At 40.7% G+C, this 22,960-nt stretch overlaps 1 protein-coding gene across 1 annotated transcript in view; it reads left to right on the forward strand.

Annotated features, from left to right (window-relative positions):
* Positions 1–22,960, forward strand: part of Cpa6 (carboxypeptidase A6) — a 282,675-nt gene that overhangs the window by 143,517 nt on the left and 116,198 nt on the right. Inside the window, exons 3-4 of the mRNA XM_059255683.1 lie at positions 16,536–16,660; positions 21,585–21,699. Of these exons, the coding sequence (XP_059111666.1) occupies positions 16,536–16,660; positions 21,585–21,699 (240 nt within the window). The remainder of the gene's footprint in view (positions 1–16,535; positions 16,661–21,584; positions 21,700–22,960) is intronic.

A 22,960-nucleotide genomic window follows, 5' to 3' on the forward strand; every position in this document is an offset into this window, starting at 1 on the left:
CAAATTATTTTCAGTCAGTTTTCTACCAGATCTGTGAATTATAGAAACACAAGTTTAAATATAATAATGATACCATAAGATGCCTCTTTAAAATAAACACTTAGAGGAGAGAAGAGAATGTCTCATTTCCTTCAGTGTTGGAGCCATGGATAAGTTGGCCTTGCTCCAGAAAATAACCTCTGACCCCCGCTAAAGCAAGAAGTTCTAACTAAACTCAGTGTATCACATACACAAAGAAGGCACAGGAGTAAAAGGGTCCCGTGTCAGGAAGAGGAGTCTCAGTGACTAAGAGGGGACTGAGGGGACATGGGGAAGATGACTAAAATTCAATATATAAAGGTATGAAACTGAAACTGAAACAATAAAGTAAAACTGAAGAGGAATTACTACAATAACCTTCTACTTTCCTTTTCCCTTTTATGGTGATATAGGGTCCCAGACATATAGGTTCCAGCTAGAAAGAGCTGACAATTGGAAAAGTTCTTCTCGCTCATCATCTGCACAAAAATGTATTTATTTGGAAGCAAAGGTTTTGATTTAAATGTAAATCAGTTATTTTTGTAAGTGGAAGAAGTCTAGGTCTATTTTTGGTACTATAACAAGGAGATAAATTTTAATATGTATTTGTCCTCCAAATAAGCCTAACACAATATGTTATAGTAAAACTCACGTCAACAAATTTTATCACCCTTACATTAAGCAACATGTGCTACTTGCTAAATAGAAAATGCCAAAGTTTTGTTTTCCTGTGTTACCAAAAACTAAATTTAAAGTTGATTTTATGATCTACAACTTTTGAGATCCTGATAAACATCAAGCATTCCTCTAGAACAATGGTTCTCAACCTGTGGGTCAAAACTCCCTTGGAGTCACATATCAGATATTTACATTACAATTCATAGCAGTAGCAAAATTACATTTATGATGTAGCAATGAAATAATTTTATGGTTGCGGGTCACCACAACATGGGGAATTATATTAAAGGGTCGCAGCATTAGGAAGGTTGAGAACCACTGCTGTAGAAATTGCCAGCTGAGCAGTTAACTCAGATAATTGAAGCTAATGTTCCCATTTTAAAACAGTGAAATCTGCATTTTAAATACACACTTTCCTGAAAACAATCTCAATACACAAAGTAAACTGGTATTGAAATAGCACAAGATAGTATGAGGTGTTATAAAAGTAACAACAACAAGGTGGTGGGAAATTGCCAAGGATAAATTTCCTAATGGGCAAGCCCAGAGCATGTTGCATCTTTTGCTTTGGAGCAGCTGCCCACTTTAAAAGACTTCATGACTAAAAGTGAAGCAGCCATGGTTCAAAATACCTCCATGGTTCAGGAAAAAGCCCCAGTGCTGAGTCAGGTTAAGATGGGCCAGAAAGTAGTAGCCTCACAAGCAAACAAAAATCCTCTCTGCAAATAACACCAAGGACACTTGATCTTAGCCAAGAGGCCAAGAAACAATGAGTAACCCCGAGGTTGACATCAAATTATTTCTATAAATAACTTTTTAAAATGCAATACAATGTCCACAGATAATCAAAGAAGGTCAAATACATGGGCAATAAAACAGCATGAAGTAGTCATAGCAAAGGAATAAAAACAAACCTAAATGGAGTTTCCAGTGTATTATAGCATTTATGCTTACTGCACATCTAGAGATTAAAAACCCAGTAGACAGGTTTAACAGCGTGTTTGACACAGCTAAAGGGAGAATCGGGGAAATGAAGACAAACAATATTCGGAGATAAGTATGACAACAAAACGATGAAAATATAAAATACATGGGAAGATGAAGTAGAATAAGGTATAAAAGACCAATTATTAGACACTGTTTTATTGATTTATTTAGTGATTTACTTAAGGCACAGCCTGTACTGCCTATTTGCCAAGCACAACTTCACTTGCTACCTGAAACAGCCTGGAGAAAGAGCTGAATCAGTGGGCCATTGTCTTTAACAACCTGCTCACAGCCACTGTGCTTCTGTAAAATCTTCCTTGCTTGCTCGTCCCACTTTGTGACTTTAGAGTATAAAATGAGAATGCAAACTGGACCTGGAATCGAAGTCTTTCAGAAGCTATTAGGCTTTGATCCATCAGTGACATCTCTCTTCTGCTCTCATTGGTGGCAGGGTGCTTTTTCCAGAAGGATTCCCACAACAAAGAGATACATAGCATACAATAGAAAAACCTAACAGAATTAATTGTCATCCCAACAAGAGAGAATTGTAATCTGTCATTTTATGATTGGAATGGAGAAAAGTATCTGAGAAAACATTGGCCTTAAGGAAGAAAAAAGTATTTGGTTCACAACTTCAGAGGTTTTGGTCTGTGATTGCCTGGTTTTGTTGTTGAGGATGGGAGGCAAGCCTGAACAACAAGGCAGTTAGCATGGGGTAGATGCTCCTTTCCTTCTGGTAGCCAGAAAGTAGAGCTAAAGACAGGAAGAGGCCAGAGACAAGATACCAAAGAGCTAGGTTGCTCTGACCCACATCCTCTAACCAGACCCCATCTCCTGTGGGAGGCCAGCTCCCACCTTTTATTTTTTTTTATTTTTTTTTATTTTATTTTTTTGGTTTTTCGAGACAGGGTTTCTCTGTGTAGCTTTGCGCCTTTTCCTGGAACTCACTTGGTAGCCCAGGCTGGCCTCAAACTCACAGAGATCCGCCTGGCTCTGCCTCCTGAGTGCTGGGATTAAAGGCGTGCGCCACCACCGCCCAGCTACAGCTTACTCTTAAGGAGCCCATCAGGATCCCCAAAGAACTACACTAATTCAAGGGTGGAACCCCAGTGACACCTTCTATTTTGTCCCACTTCAAGGGTTCTACCATTTCAACACCACCTCACTGTAAACCAAGCGTCCAGTATAAAAACCATATCCACATCATGACATCTACCAAATATGATTTTGCATTTTTATGCCATTCTTTAACTTTGATATTGCCCTCTGAAGGTTCTAGTTTTATGCTAGAATGTCAGTCTCAACTCCTACCTTAAGACCCAAAATCTTGATCCTGTTTCCTGTGTTTTTATGATTTACAGTCACTACTTTTTGAAAATTTTAGTCATTTGAACACATGTATAGTAGTATCACAATGATTTTAATTAGCATATCCTTCATGGCTAGTTGCAACATTTTCATCACTTTTGGTTCCCCTTCATTCTTTTGAAGTCTTTCTCTGTGCTTAAATTGGACTGCTGCTGTCTTCTTACTGTTGAACATTGAGAATTCTTTTTTTTTTCCTTTTTATTATTAAAAAATTTTCTATTTATTTTACAAACAAACCACAGAACCCCCTCCTCTCCCTCTTCCCAGCACTTAGGCTTCCCTTCCCACCCACACCCTATTCACACCTCCTCCAAGACAAGGCCTCCCATGGGGAGTCAGCAGAGACTGCTACATTCAGTTGAGGCAAGTCCAAGCCCCTCCTCCTACACCAAGGCTGTGTAAGGTGTTCCACCATAGGCACTGGGCTCCAAAATGCCAGCCCATGCACCTGGGACAGATCCTGATCCCACTTCCAGGAGGCCTCCTAAACAGTTCAAGCTAAATAACTGTCTGGCCTATATAGTCTGGATATTGCTCATGTATCAGATAGTGGTTAGTCAATATACAATTCCACTTTTCTCATCTTACTACTCTTTAGTAGTCCTTTCATAGAGTGAAACTTTCACTGCCTTCACCTTTTTAAAATATTTTTTTTATTATTCATTGAGAATTCCATACATGTACCCAGTATATTTTGAACACATCAACCCTCCACTCCCCTCTGACTCTTGCTAGGAGCTCACCACATCCCTCTTCCAGATTTGTGTCTTCTTTTCATAGCCCATCAAGTCCAATCAGTGACATGCATATGTGCAAAAGTGTAGGGCCGTCCACTGGAGCATGGACTGCTTCACGGTCGCTCCTTTTAATGAGGACCTTCTTCTTTATTCCAGTCTCCTTGGAGTTTTCTGGGTCACTTTGCAAGGAATATTTGTTCTGTTTCATCTAATATTTTCTACCTGAACAACAGCAGGAGAGTTCTAGGTCCCTGCGTCCCAGAGCGTTAAGGTTGGTGATTAGTTTACCATTATTCCTGTCACTCAGAGATGTTGAATATTAGCTTGCTGTGGGCTTATTTTAATTCATCATAAGCTAAACTGCCCCTTTCAGTCTGGAAATTCATGCTTTTCTGTCCTGAACATTTTTCTTGTGTATTTTTTCTAACAACATGCACTTTTTTGGTTCTGTCTGGATAGCTTTCTTGTCTCTCAGATGTTGAACCATGTGAGCCCATGTTCATACTTGCGCCTTCTCTACTTTCTGTCACTTTTTTTGTTCAACTTTGTAGGAAATTTCTTCAAGTTCGTTCCTAATCAGGTTTTAGATTCATGTTCTTTCTTCATTCCCCTTTTGTAGTATTCTGCTCCTGTTTTTGAATATTCTCCTTCCTCATAAACATCAACTGCATTTCCTAGTTCTAGACTCTGTGGTCTGTTCTCCTCTTCACATTATGCCCTTTTTCCCTTCTTCTGCTTTCTAGTTTTTAAGCTTCTGGTTGGAGGATTTCGACAAATGTCTGGAAGGCCTGGAATGGGTATATCCTAAGCTTATGATAGTCACTAAGAGCCAACAGGAAGACTGGTATATGAGGAGGATTTCACATGGCATGATTGGCACATTGGGTGGCCCAAATAATACTATGGAATCATTCTTGTCTTTGGGACAGTGTGTTTTCTCCAATTTCCTGCTGGCTTCAGTGTTGTTGCTTGAGTGAAAACCACACTCAATCAATGTATTCATTTTTAATTAAATTATTTGTTTTCCCTCAAGTGTTGTACCTTCGCCTTTCTATAATATCATTTGAAGCCCCTCCATTTTTATTTCTCCTGCAAACATACTACTCTCCTAAAATGGTTCTCAACCTTCCTAATGCTGTGACTCTTTAATATAGTTAATCATATTGTAGTGACCCCCAACCATAAATTAGTTTTATAGTTTCATCTCCACTTCATAACTGTAATTTTGCTACTGTTATGAGTCATAATGTAATATGCAACCCCTGTGAAAGGGTCATTTGACCTGCAAAGGGGTCACAACCCACAGGTCAAGAACCACTGCTCTAAGGATTTGGACAAGGACATGCCTAAGAGTGGGCACGATAAATGGAAAATTTAGAATTCTCACTGGCCTTCTCATACAGTCTTAATGTCTTCCAGACTCTAGAATAACATCAATCCCTGAGTCTGTCCAAGGCTTTGGGGAAGCTAATGAACTTGAATTTCATTCATATACAGCCCCACGGCCCTCCTGGTTAGATGTGCATGCTCTGATCAACTAAATCATGTATTGTTATTCTTTTTGCTTCTTATCTTTAATGTTTTACTGCAAGTTTGCACCTAGTTTAATCAATAATAAAATTGATGTTTCTCTTTTGAAGTCTTGCTATTTGGAGGTGGATATATGGGAGACCTGGGTGACAATATCTTTATTTTAAAATTTTGCTTGAAACAAGATGGTCTTTCATTATAGGAGAGACCTGGTTTAGTCAGGATCCATTAGAAAGCAGTTGGTTATAAGAATTTCTTCTGTAGTTGCAACTTGCCAAATAAACCATGAGCATGCTCTTGCATTATTCTGTCAAATCAAAACCAAATCCAAACTTTAGGACTGAGACCAATCAAAGAGACTGTTGTGAAAGGAAAGAAACAGACTGCTGCAGCAGAGTAACACCTAACCTTCAGTCCTACACAACTACAAACCATCAGAGGGTGTTTCTTTTAGAGGTGAATGTAACAAGGCTAGAAAGATCCGAGTGTCAGTAAGTAGGACAAACAGGTGAGAATAACTTGACCAGACAGTAGATCAAAGAATCTCATCTCCTAAGATCAGTTATCTCTTATGGATTAATGCTAACCCAAGCTGAGGACAGATGAAAATCCAGAGGCCTAGAAATGAAGCATAACTAACACTTGGGTCATGATAGCAAGAACTTCAGCCAGATTGGCCACAGGGTGTAAGAAGTTCAGCTACTTGTGAAGCAAACACAGGAATCTGGAATGTCTATGATTCTATCTGAGTCACATGGGGAAGACAATGGAGCAAGAGGATTAACATAGCCATCATTGTTTTTCAGAATCACAAGGCTCAGTGAACTTCAACACTGTAAGAAAACCCTCTTTGTCCCTCCTCTTCTACCCCTGACCCAGAGACTTCTGCCTAGAAGGATGCTTCTCACTCACCCTTCCTTCTTTCTTACCAAGCTAATTCCTACTCATGTTCATTGTTATATACTGGCAGCAGTTCTCCTATGAAACTACCTCCCCAAATAAGATAGAACTCTATGTATCTTCCCTCTGTAGATTAATCACAATGTGTGTGGTATTGGCTTGGTTCTTAAGGGCAGAGCTATATCTTAGTAATCTTGCAAACTCCACACTTAGCTCAATGACTGAGATTCCAAAGGCTTTCAGTAAACAGTGAATAAATGTGTGGTGGTTACCATAGCTGTAACCTTTGAGAGTCAGCCTGTTCTCACAGATGACTGTGAGGCAGAGCGATCTCCAGGTCCTTGGAATTGTGCACAGGATGCTCATCCAGTTCCCTTATCACCCAGCCCTCGATGACTTTCCTTATCAGCTCAGTTTGTGGAGGAAAATGGGGTGGTGATTTTCATTTCATCTTTGTTGTTTGAGGAAAAAAAGAAGCATGCTTTTCAGTAAAGGGGCGGCAATTAATTTTTTAAAAAACTGAATCATTATCTTGCTCATATATTATTAATCAACAGGGACCTATCAGCCAATAATAACTGATTGCTAAGAGGGAATACTTACGCTAAATCATTGATAGAGACTTCTCTCTGACTGTTAGATAAAGGGGGGAAGTATGAGTAATTTGAGAGATATTCTTTTAAGGAATGTAAACTTTTATACTCCCTAGAGTACACCAAACCTAGCATAATTCCAGAGTTTAAGGGTTACTTGTAAATGGTGTATTTCAACAACCTCATTATTGATAATTAAGAAAATCAAGGTTCAGAGATATGAAGTATCAAAGTTTAAATAGACTCAGTCAAGGAGTAATCATCTTTTGTTCCCCAAAAGGAATTTTTTTCATTAAACTAGAGATAAGTTTTGTTTGATTTCTTTGGTTACATAGGAGAATTCATGAGGCAGCATCTGAAAGATGAAATGCATAATAAAATCCAGAGTGGTTTTCATTATTAAAGCCCAGAGTGGGCTCAGAATTTTAAATGTAATTATATTATCATACTATTGTTTAGAATACCAAATGAAATTCTTTTGAATGTGGTGATCAAATGTCATGAACATGTCCTTACTGTTAAAAATCATAAATCATCAAAAGGGGATTGAGGGGAATCATGGTTACATGATGAGATAAAACCCAGGGGCTCTTATTTTCACATGGACTTAACAAGGTGATCTCTGATTATGTCCACTCACTCCTTTACAGAATCAGACTAACAAATGCCAGTGTGTTCTTGGGTACAGAGTTTTGTTTTGGATTTGTGTTGTTGCTTTGTTACTGTTTGCTGTTTTTTTTTTTTTTTTTTTGGTGGGGAGAGGTCAAAGTCTCACTGTTGTAGCCTCAGCTGGCCTGGAATTTGAGAGCCCTGAGATTAAAGGTGTGTGCCACTCTTCCGCACTATGGGTATAGGGTTCGATGAAGGCAGGAAAAAATAACCAACTATCAGTTCCCTCTTCTAATAAGCTTTGTGAGTGGCAGCTAAGTTCTTGGAATCTTTAGTGAGAAAGTTGGGGGCCTTTCCTTAGTACTTGTAAGTATTCTAATATTTACTTGCAGGGCAGAAATTGAGCTGGAACTGGATTATGTCCATGAAAAAGTCAAGTTATGTAGTACTACAGAAAGACGCAGAATACTGAATCTATTGTAACTGATTGTTAATTCTTTTTAGGTGGAGTCATGCAAGTCTACATTGTCATTCCATAAACTCAAATGCCATAGCTCCCAAATCACTTCCAAGACTCCATGACCTAATGCTGCTCATCTGATAGCCATTAGTTATCACATGGCCTAAGTATATCAGTGATTATCTTATCTTTAGAAAGGGAAAAGCCAGTCTGGCCACCTCAACTGGAACATGGTGTTCTTCTGGTGAACATAAACCTTTAGAAAAGCCTACACTGGGTACACCAAGAAATAAAATGAACAAGAACATAGTTAGCATGCCTAAACATGGACCAAAGTAAAAATGATTATCTATAGCAGAATGACAAAGACATGCCTGGCTAATTGATGAGAATACTCCTTCTCTGCCTATTCAAGCTCTTGCTCCACTTTATTCCTCCCATCTGCTAGATAAAATTAAGACATTAGATAACAAAGTTAATGCCCCCACTCAGAAGCATTCAGTGCAGAGTAAAGGCTCACTTTCCTTAAACCCTACACAAGATCACCCCAGGACAGCTCAAGATCCTCCAGGTTCTAAGGTTCCATCATTCCCTGTGTTGAATTGTTCTGACTACAACAAACCAATAAACCTAACTTTTGTTAACTAAACATGTACCCTAGACATCATTGACTGCATGCCTCCAATGCTCTTCTAAAATAATTGAATGTAAAAATTAAAGTCAGCCATAGTGGCACATGCCTTTAATCCCAGCAACTTGGGAAGCAGAAGTAGATGGATCTCTGTGAGTTTGAGACCAGCCTGGTATACATAGTGAGTTCACACTAGCCAGAGATACATAGTGAAACTGTAAGATGAATTGCTAAACCGTCTTATTAATAAAAAAAACCCAGAGCCAGATATTGGGGTGAAAAACTGAGAGATCAGAGGAATAGGACAAGCCATAGCCAACCTCACCTCACCAACTCCTCAGCTTCCAAAGATACCTACTTCCTGTATAACCACAGCTATATGCCTTTGTGTTCTGCCATCTCACTTCCTCTCTCCACCCAGCTACATCACTTCCTGTCTGCCTGTACAGACCTCCAGACCTCTATGGTTAGTGCTGGGATTAAAGGTGTATGCCACCACGCTTGTCTCTGTTCCGAGTATGGCTTTGAACTCACAGAGATCTGCATGGATCTCTGCCTCCCAAATGCTAGGACAAAAGGCATGTGCTACCATTACCTGACATCTATGTTTAATATAACGGCTGGCTTTTTCCTCTGATCCTCAGATAAGCTTTATTAGGGTGCAAAATATATTGGGAGACACAATATATCACCACATGAAACCATGTCTCAAAAAAACAAAACAAAAAAAATGATTAGTTTGGAAAAATATTAAGACTTTATTTCTCTTCCAATATGCATGCCTTGTTTTGATGAATAACCCCATCCAATTGTGGAGGTTGGCATTCAGTGGAAGGAATAGGGAAAACCATATGACAAAACAAAACCTCAGGAAACCTTCTTGTTTTCACCTAGTGTTGTAGAAATAAAGTCTACCTGGGGACTAGCATTCACATTAGTAAATCACACCAAAGTCTGCAATCCTAAGCACTGCTTTTCTCTGGACTGATCTGTTTATTACTGGCCCTTGCTACCATTTCAACGTGTTCCTCCAAAGTTCATGTGTTGGAACCTTAATGCCTTAAAATATCCATGTTTGGAAGTGGGGACTAGGAGAGTGGTCAGGCCTTGAAAAAGTGCCCTCATGGGTGGCTTAGCTCCTCCTAACTCTTGTAGGACTGTAGGACCACACGATTTCCTGTTGCTGAGTGAGTTCTCTTGGGGCCAGATTCGTTTCCACAGTGGTGGGCAGTTCTGCAAACTACCTACACGTTGTATGTTGCCTCATCTATAGGTACCTACTTCTCTTCTGCTTTATGACATGAATTAAAGCAACATAAAGTCCCTGTGGTGACATGTTTCCTGAATCTCAGTTCACAGAGCTGTGAGCCAAAATAAGCTTTAGCTTATAAATTACCCAGTCTCAAACATTATGATATAACAATTTAAAAAAATAGGCCAAGCTAGGCCCCAACTAATTAAAATTATTATTTTAATGACTAATTACTTCTTAATATGTTTTCATTTTTCCTTAATAAAAAAAACATCAATTTAAGAAGATTTAGCTGCCTGAATTTCTGGAGCCGGGGGTGGGTGTAAATGGGATTACTCAAACTGTTTCAGGGAAGTAGATATTGATTCTCCACTCAGAGAAAAAAAAGATAAAGGGGAAGGTAAAATTAGTAGAATTCCAACTACTTTCAACGTGTCTTTGGCTCATAGATCATAATCCCTGGCCGAGTTTCCCATCCAGCAGTCCAAGTATGTTAAAATGTTATAATAAGCAGAATAAGGATGAGTAACACAGACAGACAGACAGACACACACACACACACACACACACACACACACACACACACACACACAAAACACCCCTTACACGGTTCCTTTGCTCTATAACTGAAGTGACCTGACAGTCATCCATAAATAATGCTGCCATACTATGAACTAAGAAGTGTCATAGCCTATGAATGTACTCAAATATTGACAACATCAAAAGCAAAAATTTATCATTCATAGGAGATGTGGATAAAATGAGTGGACCACTTTCTCAACATCTTGGTAAGGTAGAGAAATCTTAAGGATAGCTTATAGTTTAATGAAAAGACAGGAGTGGGTGTGGGTAGGTATAAATTAAAATACAGTATATGCATGTATTAAATTCCCAAAGAATGAATAAATACATATATACATGAATGAATAAGTATATATATATATATATATATATATATATATATATATATATGTATATATACACCTTAAAGAGAAAATAGATGTATTAACCCTATCTACAACATATTTTTTGTGCCTATTAGGTACCAGGCCCTGGCCTACATACTGGAGAGATAATAATAGGAGGGTGAGGTGCCACAGTCCCCACTCTTACAGAGATGATGGGAAAAACAGCATTTGCATAACAAATTTAATGGGTTAGATAGAAGCCCTCAAAAAAGACATAAGCCATATAATGCCCAACTGCATTCTAAATACCTATCCTTTATCCACAGGTAAGTGCAGCTCTTACCCTCACTGAAGAAGTCTTTTTTACAGCACACAGAGACCATTACAGAAAGCCACACTTGTCAAAATGAAGAGAACCGACTGTAAGACAGCCAGCCCCAGTTGATCCATTGACAACATAACCCCTACACCTAAGGCTCAGGGAACATCATAGGAAAGGGGACAGTCTTCTTCCATAGTCTACAGTTTTTAGACTGTAGACTACAAGGCTTTACCCCTAGAAGGAGAGCTACAGGCAACTAGCAGTAAGAGGGGACAGTCAGTCCTCTCTGACTGGTCAGTCCCAAGAAGTGAGCCCTAAGCCCATATGAGCAATACTAAATGGTCTCAGCAGTTTATGTTTATAAAATGTGTGTGAGTGTGTATGTGTGTGTGTGTGTGTGTGTGTGCTTGTATGTGTGTGTATGTGTGTGCATGTGTGTATAACAATTATAATTAAAGAATAAGAACCCATGAATTTGAGGAGTGGGAGAGATATGAGAGAAAGTGGAGTGAGGAATGGGAAGAAGAGAAAGATGTAAATACAATACTCATATATGAAATTCTCAATTAAAAAGACATGTCTTATTCCTAATCAAAGCTTGAGGATATGATCAGGGATATTTGAGGCTCTCATGATGAGATCACCCTGGAGTATCCAAATGGCTCAAAGTTCAAAGACAAGTATCCTCAGAAGAAAAGATGACCCGGGTCAGAAGCCCATGTGGAAACAGAAGCAGAGATTGAGGTGACATCCCCATAGGCCAAAGAATGCCCAAAGCCACCAGAAGCTGGAACTGGCCAGTATGGACGCTGCCCAGCGTTTTCAGAGGGAGCACAATCCTGCTAATACTGTAATATTGGCCCAAAGAATAGATTGATTTTAAACTTCCCAATTTTTAAAACTTATTAATGCAGCTCTGGGAAGTGAGCATAGCAATCATGCAAATGAAATACAATTAAAAACTGTAGACTATGGAAGAAGCAGAAGTTCACAAAAGCAGATATCAAAGGTGCTTGATCTAAACTTGGCAGGCAAAGAAGCTTCCCGGGAGACAGTAGGCAAAAATTCTGAAAGAAAATTCAAGAATGATAAATGGGGCAAGACCAAAAAGACAGTTTAAAGAGTAAACAGGAAAAGGCACTCTCCAGTATATTAAGATTTCGTGAGTCTTAATGCTGAATTAATATGATTATGCAAATTAAATCAAGTAGTACCCAGACACTGAGATGGTAGCGAGTTTTCTCACAAACCTTCCCAGTGAGGGCTTGGGCACTGTCTTGGTGTGTAAAGTGCTTGCTCCACAAGCACGCGGGCATGAGAGTGGGTACCCAGTACCTATGTAAAAGGGCCTGGCAGTCCTGGCAGTGAGGAAGATGGGGGCTGCTGAAGACAAGAAGATCCCTGGGTTCTCTTGCCAACCAATCTAGCTGACCACTGAGCTCCAAGTTCACTGAGAGACCTTGTCTCACCTGTCTCCAAAAAATATGGTTGGAAGGGCTGGAGAGATGGTGTGGTGGTTAAGAGCACTTTCGGCTTGCAGAGAACTTATTTGGTTCCCAACACCCATGTCAGAGAGCTTACAACCACCTATAACTCCAGCTCTTAGGGATCTGGTACCCTATTGCAGCTTTTGCTGGTACCTACACATGTGTCTTATACTCATATAGTCACACACACACACACACACACACACACACACACACACACACACACACACACATTTCCTGTGAATTGCAAGCACTCTTAATAGCTAACAGTTTTTCAGAACAACAAAATATTAGAGTAAATATAGTAAATCAGGACAGTTCTCTTCCATGCCTTTGTGTGTTATTTTGGGTAGCTGGGAGGCAGGCAATCTGTCACAAGTTGAAGGGACGTGGCAAATGCCTACACTATATACACATACACACACACACACACGCATGCACGCGCGTGTGCGCACACACACACGTGCACACACACTCATGCACACAGCACAAGAATTACCCTGAGGCTGTGGGAAGTTGAGAGCCGAGTGACACCTGGACCAGGTGCAAAATCATCCAGGGGACTGACAGACAGACAGGTGCGACCATTCTCATAGAGTCCAGGCTAAGAAACAATGCAGTAGAGGGGCCAGGACAACCATGGAGATAGAGACAGACTGAATTAGAATATTTTGATTTTAAATCCTTCACCATTTCATGAATGCCTGATGGTGTCAAGCACAATTTTAAGCATTCTACATGTATTGATTCACTTGTATCTCAAATATATGTGAAAAATACACTGTTCACCATCTCATGCTATAAATTGAGAAACTAAGACACAAAGAATTGGGATAAATGGCTGATTTGTTCTTCACACCCAGGTTGCCAAGCACTAGGCTTCACCCTTGTAATCCATTCTCTACAATCTTTTCAATTTCCATTACAACAAAAATAGCAGTGACTTGCATTGTTAAACACTGTTTATCAAGGGGATTAGTTCATCAGTTTGATTTTGCCAGCAAAAAACGTGAGAGCTGGAGAGGTTAGGGAACTCACCCACATCACACATGCACTCAAGCATGGAGCTTGAATTTGTGCCTGTCACTCTAGAGACTTCCCATACAGCTGCTGGCCTGGTGCTAGGAAGCATCCCTGCTCTATTCATCATCTTGATTTTATTCCTTGCTCCCCATCCTGAATCCTTAAATCCATCTCTGCACTCAGCTCTTCCCAAATGAGCAGTCCCAGGCTGATCTTTATCTTAACTGGAAACATCAAGTAGAACTTTGTTCTAGCTACATCTCACTCTTCACATTTCAAATAGCAATGATAACTCATATCTGTTGCTTAACTTTTATGCCTGTACTAAATGTACGTATTAATGGGGTTCAGTGTGCATGTATACAACATGCACTGATCAAGGTGGAATAAGTAGCACTTCACTCTCATCAGTTCAGGTTTGGAGCCCTTCATTTCTCTTCTAGATCTTCATAAAGTATAGAATAGGTATTGCAAGCCATACTCACCCTCTGTATTGTGAAACAGTGAACTTACTCCTTCTACATGGCTGTTCTGGCACCCCATTACCCAGCCTCACTTTATCCATCCCCTCACATTCTTCCTAGTCCCTAATAATCACTATTCCACATTTAGGGTGACATTCTTAACTTCCACATATAGCTTGCTTCATTTAACACAGTATCTTTTAGTTCCATGCATTTTGCTGCAAGTAACAGAGTTCATTCTTCTTCCTGGCTAACTAGCATCCCATTGTGTGTGGGGGGGACATCTTATCCACCCCTCTGTTGAGGGGAATCAGTGTCAGCTGCTGTAACAGTGTTGTGGTAAACATGGAGATATAGGTGTCTCTGTCGTGCTGATGTTGCTTCCTTTGGATAGGAACCATTCGTTGGCCATTTGTGTTTCTTCTTCTGGGAAGCATCTATTCGGATCATTTGCCCAGCCTTTAAGTGTGTTTCTTCTTTTACTACAGTGGCTGGTGTTAAGCTTTGGGGTTTCTTGTATATTTGAGAATGTAAACTTAGGCAGCTACCATGGAAATTACTGTGGAAGTTCCAGAAAAGAAAACCTCAACTAGATCTCCCAAACGACCCAGCTACACCACTTCCGCATATATGCCCAAAAGACTCCACAGCAACACACCTCAGAGACGGCTACTCATAGCAACTAAGAAATGAAATCAGACTAGCTGCCCACAAACAAATGAATGGGTAGGAAAACATGTCATGTAAACACAGTAAGACTTTTTTCATAATAAAATGAAAAATAATGAATTTTCATGAGTGAAAATGAAACCATGGCACACATAAAAAAATTAATGGAACTGAAGATCATTATTTTAAGAGAAGTAAACCAGATTCAGAAAGAAAAATACCACATGCTCTCATATTTTTTTTAAAAAAAAACTATATATGTGAGGTTGGGGGAGGGTTTAGGTACTCGGAGTAAAAGGGGGGATCATGAGAGAGTAAGAATGTGTCTTATGGAGGGGCTAGAGCGAAGAAGAATACATGTAACATGAAAGCAGAAGGGACAACTATTTGGGGAAAGGAAGAGAGCCAGCAAGAAGAAGCAAGGGGATTCAAGGAAGATAGTGTGGAAAGGGAATGGATGAGAACAAAGTATAATTACATGCATGCATGCATATTCTACAATGAAACCTTGAGGGCTAGCTTCAAAATTTAAAGAAGCAAAAACTACCACTGATTTTTATATGTCCTGAAATCTTATAAACCTGATGTGCCAGATTCCTGATTTTATACATTACTTTTTGTTTATTACCCATTAGTTCAAATGCTTTCTGATAACCTAGGGATTTGTTGTTATTGTTGTTTCCTTATTTGTTTGTGACAGGGTCTAGCCCAGGTTGCTCTCAAATTCATGGTCCTCCTACCTTAGCCTCTCAAATGGCTGGAGTTACAGGTGTGACCCACCACTCTCAGTGATGTTAGAGTTCTAGCGTTAGACCTCACCTATAGTTTATTATTTCCACAGTACTTTCCAGTGCATAAGACACTCTTTTTTGTGGGATGAGGATTCTATTTTAGCATATATCTAAAAAAATAGCATCTATAGACTTATGCCCAGAGTGATGATTCTTATCATTTTGTGTACCTATAGCTCTCCAGCCCCTTGACAAAGTGGAATTTCCTTGTACCCTTTGGCAGCAAATGGTTAGTCTTATTACCAAAAATCAAGTCCTGCTATTGGTTAAAGGCATGACAAGTCTGGTTAAAGTCTTCTAATATACAAAGCTGAGTGGAGGTAGTACCAGTAAGCCTCTTATAAAGGGAAGGAATCAGCCTCAGTAAAGAAGGGAACAAGAAAAAAAAATGAAACTATGCATTAGCATAAAGGATGAAGAAAATGCCTGACAATCTTGTTAGACATGGCTGAGTTAAATTAAGATTTGTCTCCCTTCTGAAGACCTGTCACTGGGGACAGTGTGATACAGACCTAGCTGTGTCCTTGCCCAGGGCTGACAGATGGACAGAATGACCTCCCAGCAGCCCTCCCAGCTCCACACTTCTGTTTGCTCACAACCATGGACTGGTTTGTGAGCTGGCTCAGATTTGCCCTTGCAAGCTAGTGAAGGGATCAGCTGCTTCAGAGAAAGCAGGTAGACTCTTTGTCCCCACAGTGAAAGTCTGTCTCCTCTATTTCAGCACTGTATAAGTAGGGGGAATGGCTACCAAATGTGTGAACCACAATTTCCTTATGTGGCAGGAAAGGGGATGGTTTGTATCTTTCTCCTTCTTAAAGTTATTCAAATATTTATACAATAAATGTAAAAGAAGAATTTTAAACCTTCACCCCATTTTTTATCTTGTGACTTAAATGTGCTGTGAATTAACATCAAATTCTATGACTCTGATGAAGTTCAGGGCACAAATTCAAGCCAGATCAGATTTAGCCCTGGAGGTGTAAACATTGAGTCTACTCTGCATGTGTTTGCCGTTACGGTATTCAAACAAGGTAATGTGCTTGCCATGGTGACATGGATTTTCCCACCCACACTACATATGAATTATAGGTTGGTTCCTGCACTATAGGTGGACCTGTGGCAGCCCAGCAGTATCTCCCATGTGTCAGAGGGGACAGTCACGGATGTCCATATTCCCCAAAATGCTTCCAGAGCCCTGTTAGCCTTCCTCCAGGAAGCCCACATCCAGTACAAGTAAGCATTCTTTTTTATTTGCTACAAATTTTATTTGTACTAAATGCAACTGAATGGTGACTATATCCAGGTTGTTTATCAAGAACTTCTGAAAGGGAGGCAATAAAAGTGTGTATATCATCTTTGAAGAACTTACTTCTAATGCGGAAAAGGAACAACCACAAAGACACCTTATTTCACTGCTAGCAAAATAAGTCATCAATGCCAACACAGTCTCTTACTGAATAAAGAAAGAGGAGACACCTGGCAATGCTAAAAAGCCAAAGGGAAGGCAGAGACGAAATGGTTTCCTGCAGGAGCCTGGTTAGCAGCAGAAAACACAGGATAAGACTGGGCATCTGCCAGACCTGGGGGACAAGGCAAGCAAAGGAAGGCGGCACAGAGGACCAGTGTTAGAAAAAGGGGGGAGGGGGGAGGGGAACAGAGAGAAAGTATGATGAGGTGGCAGAGGGTAAGTATGCAGAGGGAAGAAGGATCCTTTCCGCATGGGGGAGGAGCCCAGACTGCTATGGGTGGTGCTGCCCCCTGGAGGATAGAAGCAAAAGTGCCCTGTATTTGTGGATGGAACTGCAAGAGCCGGTCAGAAACAGTCCAGATAGCAAGCGGAGGCTTCCAGTCTCCGAGGGGTAAAACTACCCAGGCTCTCCACTCGGTTGGAGGGTAGAAAAGAGAGAAGTCAGAGGAGGATGCTAAGTTTTCTAGCTTGGAAGAGACTGAGCAGACCGATGTGAAAAGACGTGCATATTCAGACGGTTCAAAGTGGAGCGTTGTAGCAGAAGAGAGTCCATTGGGACAGTTATGGGAGTCAAGGAAGAAAAGAATGATTTCAGAGAGTGAGGTTGTTCACAACTGCAGTGGTACCTAACAAGAGAGGCACCAACGGAAGCTATGTTGCTGACGTTGAGGAGTGGAAAACAGGAAGGTGCCGGGAGGGTGAGACCCACAAATGCAGAGCACTCACCTCCTAGCAGTTACAGTAAGGGGAGAGGGCAAGGAATGACCACCAAGACATACAGCATCAATGACCACTCAGAAGACTTGAGATTTGGGCCAGAAGGAGAAACTTGGCATGTCTGCAGCCTGGGAGCAGGACCATTAAGAAAGGAGACGCTGGTGATGCTAGAGAGATTTGAACAGTAGGAAACAGACTTCATCTCCTAACATAGAAGGAATAAATGTGGGTCAATTTCAGATAATAGAGCCAGCCTTCACGGTACATCCCTGTAATACCAGTAATCTGGAGACTGCGGCAGGAGGATTACAAATTCTAAGACAACCTGGAGTACCCAGTGAGTTCTAGGCCAGTTTGAGCCACAAAGTAAGGTCCCGGTCCCCTACTGACACCCCTACTCCCACCCCACCCCCACCCCCCACCAAAAAAAGAGATAGTAGAGAGGCGAGTCCATAATTTGAAAGAAAACTCAACTGGTAGTTTTCTGAAGTAAGAAACAAAATTCTTTATAAGATGTTGAGAAGCAGATTCTAAAGGATGTTGCCAAGAGAAAACAGAAGTAAGAACCAACAGACTGCTTGCTGCTGAGAGGAGAACATAACATTGACAGAGGCTGATGGTCTGGTGGACAGGAGCATAGAAAGGTTGGTGTGGTAAGGAAGGGGAGGATCCCAGTGAATACCTGTTCAAGGGTTTATCAGGAGTATCTAGTCTGGATAAAGACGGGGGAGATTCTAGGAGAATTGTGGAAGAACCCAGAAGAATCAAGGAAGGTGAGAAGGTCTTTACATTAGAATCAAACATAATGTGTCTGAGGGGGACAGACAAGAAAAGGAAGGCTGTTCTGACAAAATGTGGGACAAGGAAAGTTATGAACCCTGGAAAAGAAAGTCTATGGCTGGTGACAAGATCAAGGTCACACAAATGGAAAAATATCCCCAGCTTACTAAAGCACTGGCATGCTTCTTGTAAGAAAGTGTTTGGTCTGAGCTTCTAGAATAGTCTGTGCAGAAAACCATTGTTCATATCACTCACATTTTCTTCACTTCATAGCTCAGAAGGCGTGCTTTGATACTCTGAATGCCTAGTGGGAAAGAGCTTGGTAATTATATCTATAGGTGCACAGTAACAACTCACATGCTTCACTAATTATTGTTCAGTAAAAAAGAACATACCAGTTAGTTTAACAAGTCTATATTTTCTGCCATTAACTATAGTTCATGTGGGACTGGTATAAAAAAAAAAATCACACTTCATGTCACGGAGAATAAAGGGGGAAAAAATAAGTGTTTTAAATCAGTTGTTTCCTCATGAAGAACAATCACTTAAAATTACTCATTTTGTTAGTCCCAAGATAATAACACATAAGAGTCAATTAAATTCTGTAGGCACAGTAGGTAGAAATCATTTTAATTGACTTTTATTATTGTAGCCTAGGGTATTTTCAAAAGATTATCATTTACTCTGTATAGCTGTACAGAATGTATCGCTATAGTGATCTGTAAAGCAGAAGTAATGTGACTCATTGTTTCTGGCCCCTGGGTGGTCAACCCTCTCAATGAGATGACTCATTCTGCCATTACAAAAAGACACTTTATAAATACCTGTAAAAATTGGCAATGCAATTTCCATTTTGAGAGCGCTCCCCTAGCCTGGGAACTGGGGGGTAGGTAGTTTTACATTAAGGAATGACATCATTTGAAAAAGTTTTGATAGTTCTTGTCACCATTATAGGGCTGTGCCCAGTTGAGATAAGAATCACAACCAGGACCAGCAAGATGGCTCAATGTGTAAAGGAGCCTGCTGCCATTCCTGACAACCTATGTTCAAGCCCAGGACCCACATGGTGGAAGAAGATAACAACTGCCTCAAGTTGACCTTTGACCTTCACACACACACACACACACACACACACACACACACACACCACGGCGAGCACTCATCCACACACATCCACACAAATAAATAAATGTAATAAGAGAATCACAATCAGCCATAAAAACTAACAAAATACAATGGTTTAGAAAGGTCATTTTGGGAACCAGCTGGTTTCTACTCAACTACTTGACAAGACAATGGAGCTGGGCTTCCATATTACAACTGTTCTCTAATTTAAGACTGGCCTCTTCAAGCCTGTAGTAGACCCAGTCTCAGTGGCTCCAGAGGCCTGTGCCAGTTTGCTGAAGTCACTGTAACAAGGGGCCCCACCCCCGAGACCCTTTCAAGTTGGGCATTCAAAAGGATTTCCTCCTGGAGTGTGCTGGATGAGGCAGACTCTCTAATCTTCATTTATAGGACAGAAAAGAAGTCCACACAAGGCAGACACACCTGAAGTTTGCCTGCAGCCCCTGGAATATGGAGAGTTTATGACTGTATCTCTCCTAATCAAACCCACCTCCTTCCTGACTACCCAAGTTCTCTCCAAGAACAAGGAACCTCAGATGTTGACATAGCTCTTATTGACTCCTAAAATCTGCCTCAGTGATATTGCAGTGGTTTAGGCCATGCACCCAATCCCCGTAACTTCCTATCTCCGGGGAGAAGACAATTGTGGACAGTGAAGATGTTCGGCTTGACCAGTTACATGGCACTCACAGTTTTGAGCTACCACAGCTACCAAGAAAACCAAGAAATCCTCTGCCACCTCGCCTCGTCTGATGTTTCCAACAGCAAAACACAAAAGTAAAACAAAAGGAATAAGTCAGTAGTCCATTTCTGATTAGGTGTTCAGTCTGCAGTGTTGTACTCATGAAATAACAAGTCAGTCAGTCCTTGGTGCCTGATGCCCAAGTAAATTGTTTTTTTACTTAGGGACCAAAGAGTATGTATTCAGTATATGATAATTCTTTCTATTAAGTGACTTACATAGATTAGCCTAAATGTCACCTAGAGAGGCCACCACGTGTTGTTTAATGGAATTTACCCTGTAAGCAGCAGGTTCTATTTTGGACAATAAAATATAAGAACAAAGCTTTTAAGGCACCTGCCACAGTGAGAACAATCACCAAAGGTCTCTCTAACATCTGGAAGTCTTGCAGATGAACAAAATGCCTGTCTCTCTGTGCCATTCTAGTGAGTGGTGGCCAGTAGCACTCTTAAGACATACCTCTACTCAAGCTCAGATGCCACATCAACAACATGGATGGTTCTTCCTGAAGCTGGTTCCACCACAGTAATGGGCCTGCCATCCCTGAGCTGGCCTCAGCCTCCAGCTTCCAAATGCATCCAGTTTTCAGAACCGAGCTTCTTTTCCGTGGAATTCTTAGTGGGAAAATGAGATAGCTCTTTCCACCTTCGTTAGTTTCATCTTGAGAACTAAAGCTCCTTCCAACCTGTCTCTTCCCTGGATGCTGGATGATGGCATGTGAGCAGAGAGAGGCTTTGGGAAAGAAGATGTGGAGAGGGCGTCCAGAACAGCCATGGTTCCGTTTCCATTATGTCCCATTGGACTTGAGGTCACAAAATGAGAATTTGAGTTCACATCCCAAGCTCAGATTCTGTCTTTGAGTTAGAATAACAATGGCAGATTCTTAACCCTATTGAGTCTCAGGCTCCTCATTTATAAGATGGAAACAATAGAATCCAACACAAAGGTTGTTATTGAGGATCAAGCATGTAGCAGGGCGTCTGGCCCCTGGTAAGCAGTAAGGATGCACAGCTACTGCTACATGGTTATAGATGGTCACTCCACAGCAGCTATTATTACAGCACTACTATTATTTAGGGACATCTGACTATCATTTTACACTTTAAATTCATTATAACATTTATTTTAACAGCTTTTGTTTCCTGAAAAAGCACATTTTCTCAACATTCGGTATTTTTAGAAATGCCACCCTGCTCTCCTTGTTTTCCTCTCACACTGGGACACTTCCATGCTAGTTTACTCTGTGTGTGATTCTCCTCTGGCATTGCCTGATTTTTGCATGCTCTTGGCTTACTTCTTCGTCATGTCTGCTATTTCAAATCCAGGGTCCTCATAGAAGATCTTCAGAAGGCTGTGGAAAATGAAAACAGCTTGCACACCCAGAGAAAGAGAAGGTCCCTGTCTGACTACAACTATGAGGTGTATCACTCCTTAGAAGACGTACGTAATCAAGGGACCTTTTATGTTGGGCTGTTTGGGGTTTTGTTTTTTTCAAGTTCATCTTTGTCACTTTGGTATAAGGAGCAGAGAACTGTGAAAACGGAGATACAGGCTCTGGAAGGACATACAGAATACTACACACCTTGGGCCCCTTCCTTCACACATCTCTCTATTGGTCCTTTTACTGCTAAATAAGGAGTGTTACAATAATGAGGCAGAAAGATGTCTTGGCCAAGAAGAGCACTTGCTGCTCTTGCAGAGAACCCTGGTTCATTAGGGTCCCAGCACCTACATGGCAGCTCACCACTGCCTGTAACTCCACTTCCAGGGAGCCCTAATGCCCTCTTCTGGCCTCCCCAGAAAGATGGCTTACAGCATGGAGTACATGTACACACACGCAGGCAAAGCACACATGCACATAAAATACAAAATACTTTTATAAAACGAAGTAGCAAAATAAATTGCATCTCTCTTACTTCCCCCTAATAAACCCCACAAAGGACATGGGAAATACGCAAACAACGAGGTAATTGTTGTTAAAATCAGGGCTATAAAGGCCTTAACTAAAAAGCCTGGAAGGAACATAACTGGCCAGAGTTCGAGGGTGGTATGTTGGCTGAGGGACATAGTAACTTTCATACTAGTCTTGCACCCTTGCAAATGTCAGACCTCCCAACAGCCAGCCTGTATCAGTGCCACCTCTAGACCTCTGCCCATACAGTCATTTAATCCACACGGAAAACTCACATCAACTTGTCCCCACTGCCACACTCAAATTTAGTCTTTACCTGACAACGTACTATTCTTCACATTCTAGCTAAAACAATCAATTCATTCTTTCTGTTCTGCTGGGCTACATAGAAGCCTTTGCTCCCCGAATACCAGTGTATCCCCGTGGCACACAAATGTGACACCATTCACAGGTCACGCTACAACTGTGGTTGACTGATACCCTCTGTGCTAATAAACTGCATGTTCTATGAGGACCAAGTGTCTGCTGTGTTCACTGTCTCCCCAATGCAGGCAAATAGAATCCTCCAACTAGAGAAATTGTCACTGAATAAAGGGATATATATTCTTCCATGTTTTCTCTACGTTGAACAAAGGAATTCCAGACATAAACTTAATGAGATTCTACTATATTATTAAGAGTATTTTTCATTGAAGATAATTCTCCTTTCAAAATTCCTTTTGCATATTTCCATGCCTCAGCATACTTTTTAGAAGCTTGAAATTATAAGCAATAAAAGGTTTCAGATAA

This window comes from Peromyscus eremicus, chromosome 2, assembly GCF_949786415.1.
Source record: "Peromyscus eremicus chromosome 2, PerEre_H2_v1, whole genome shotgun sequence".
NCBI classification, from domain to species: domain Eukaryota; kingdom Metazoa; phylum Chordata; class Mammalia; order Rodentia; family Cricetidae; genus Peromyscus; species Peromyscus eremicus.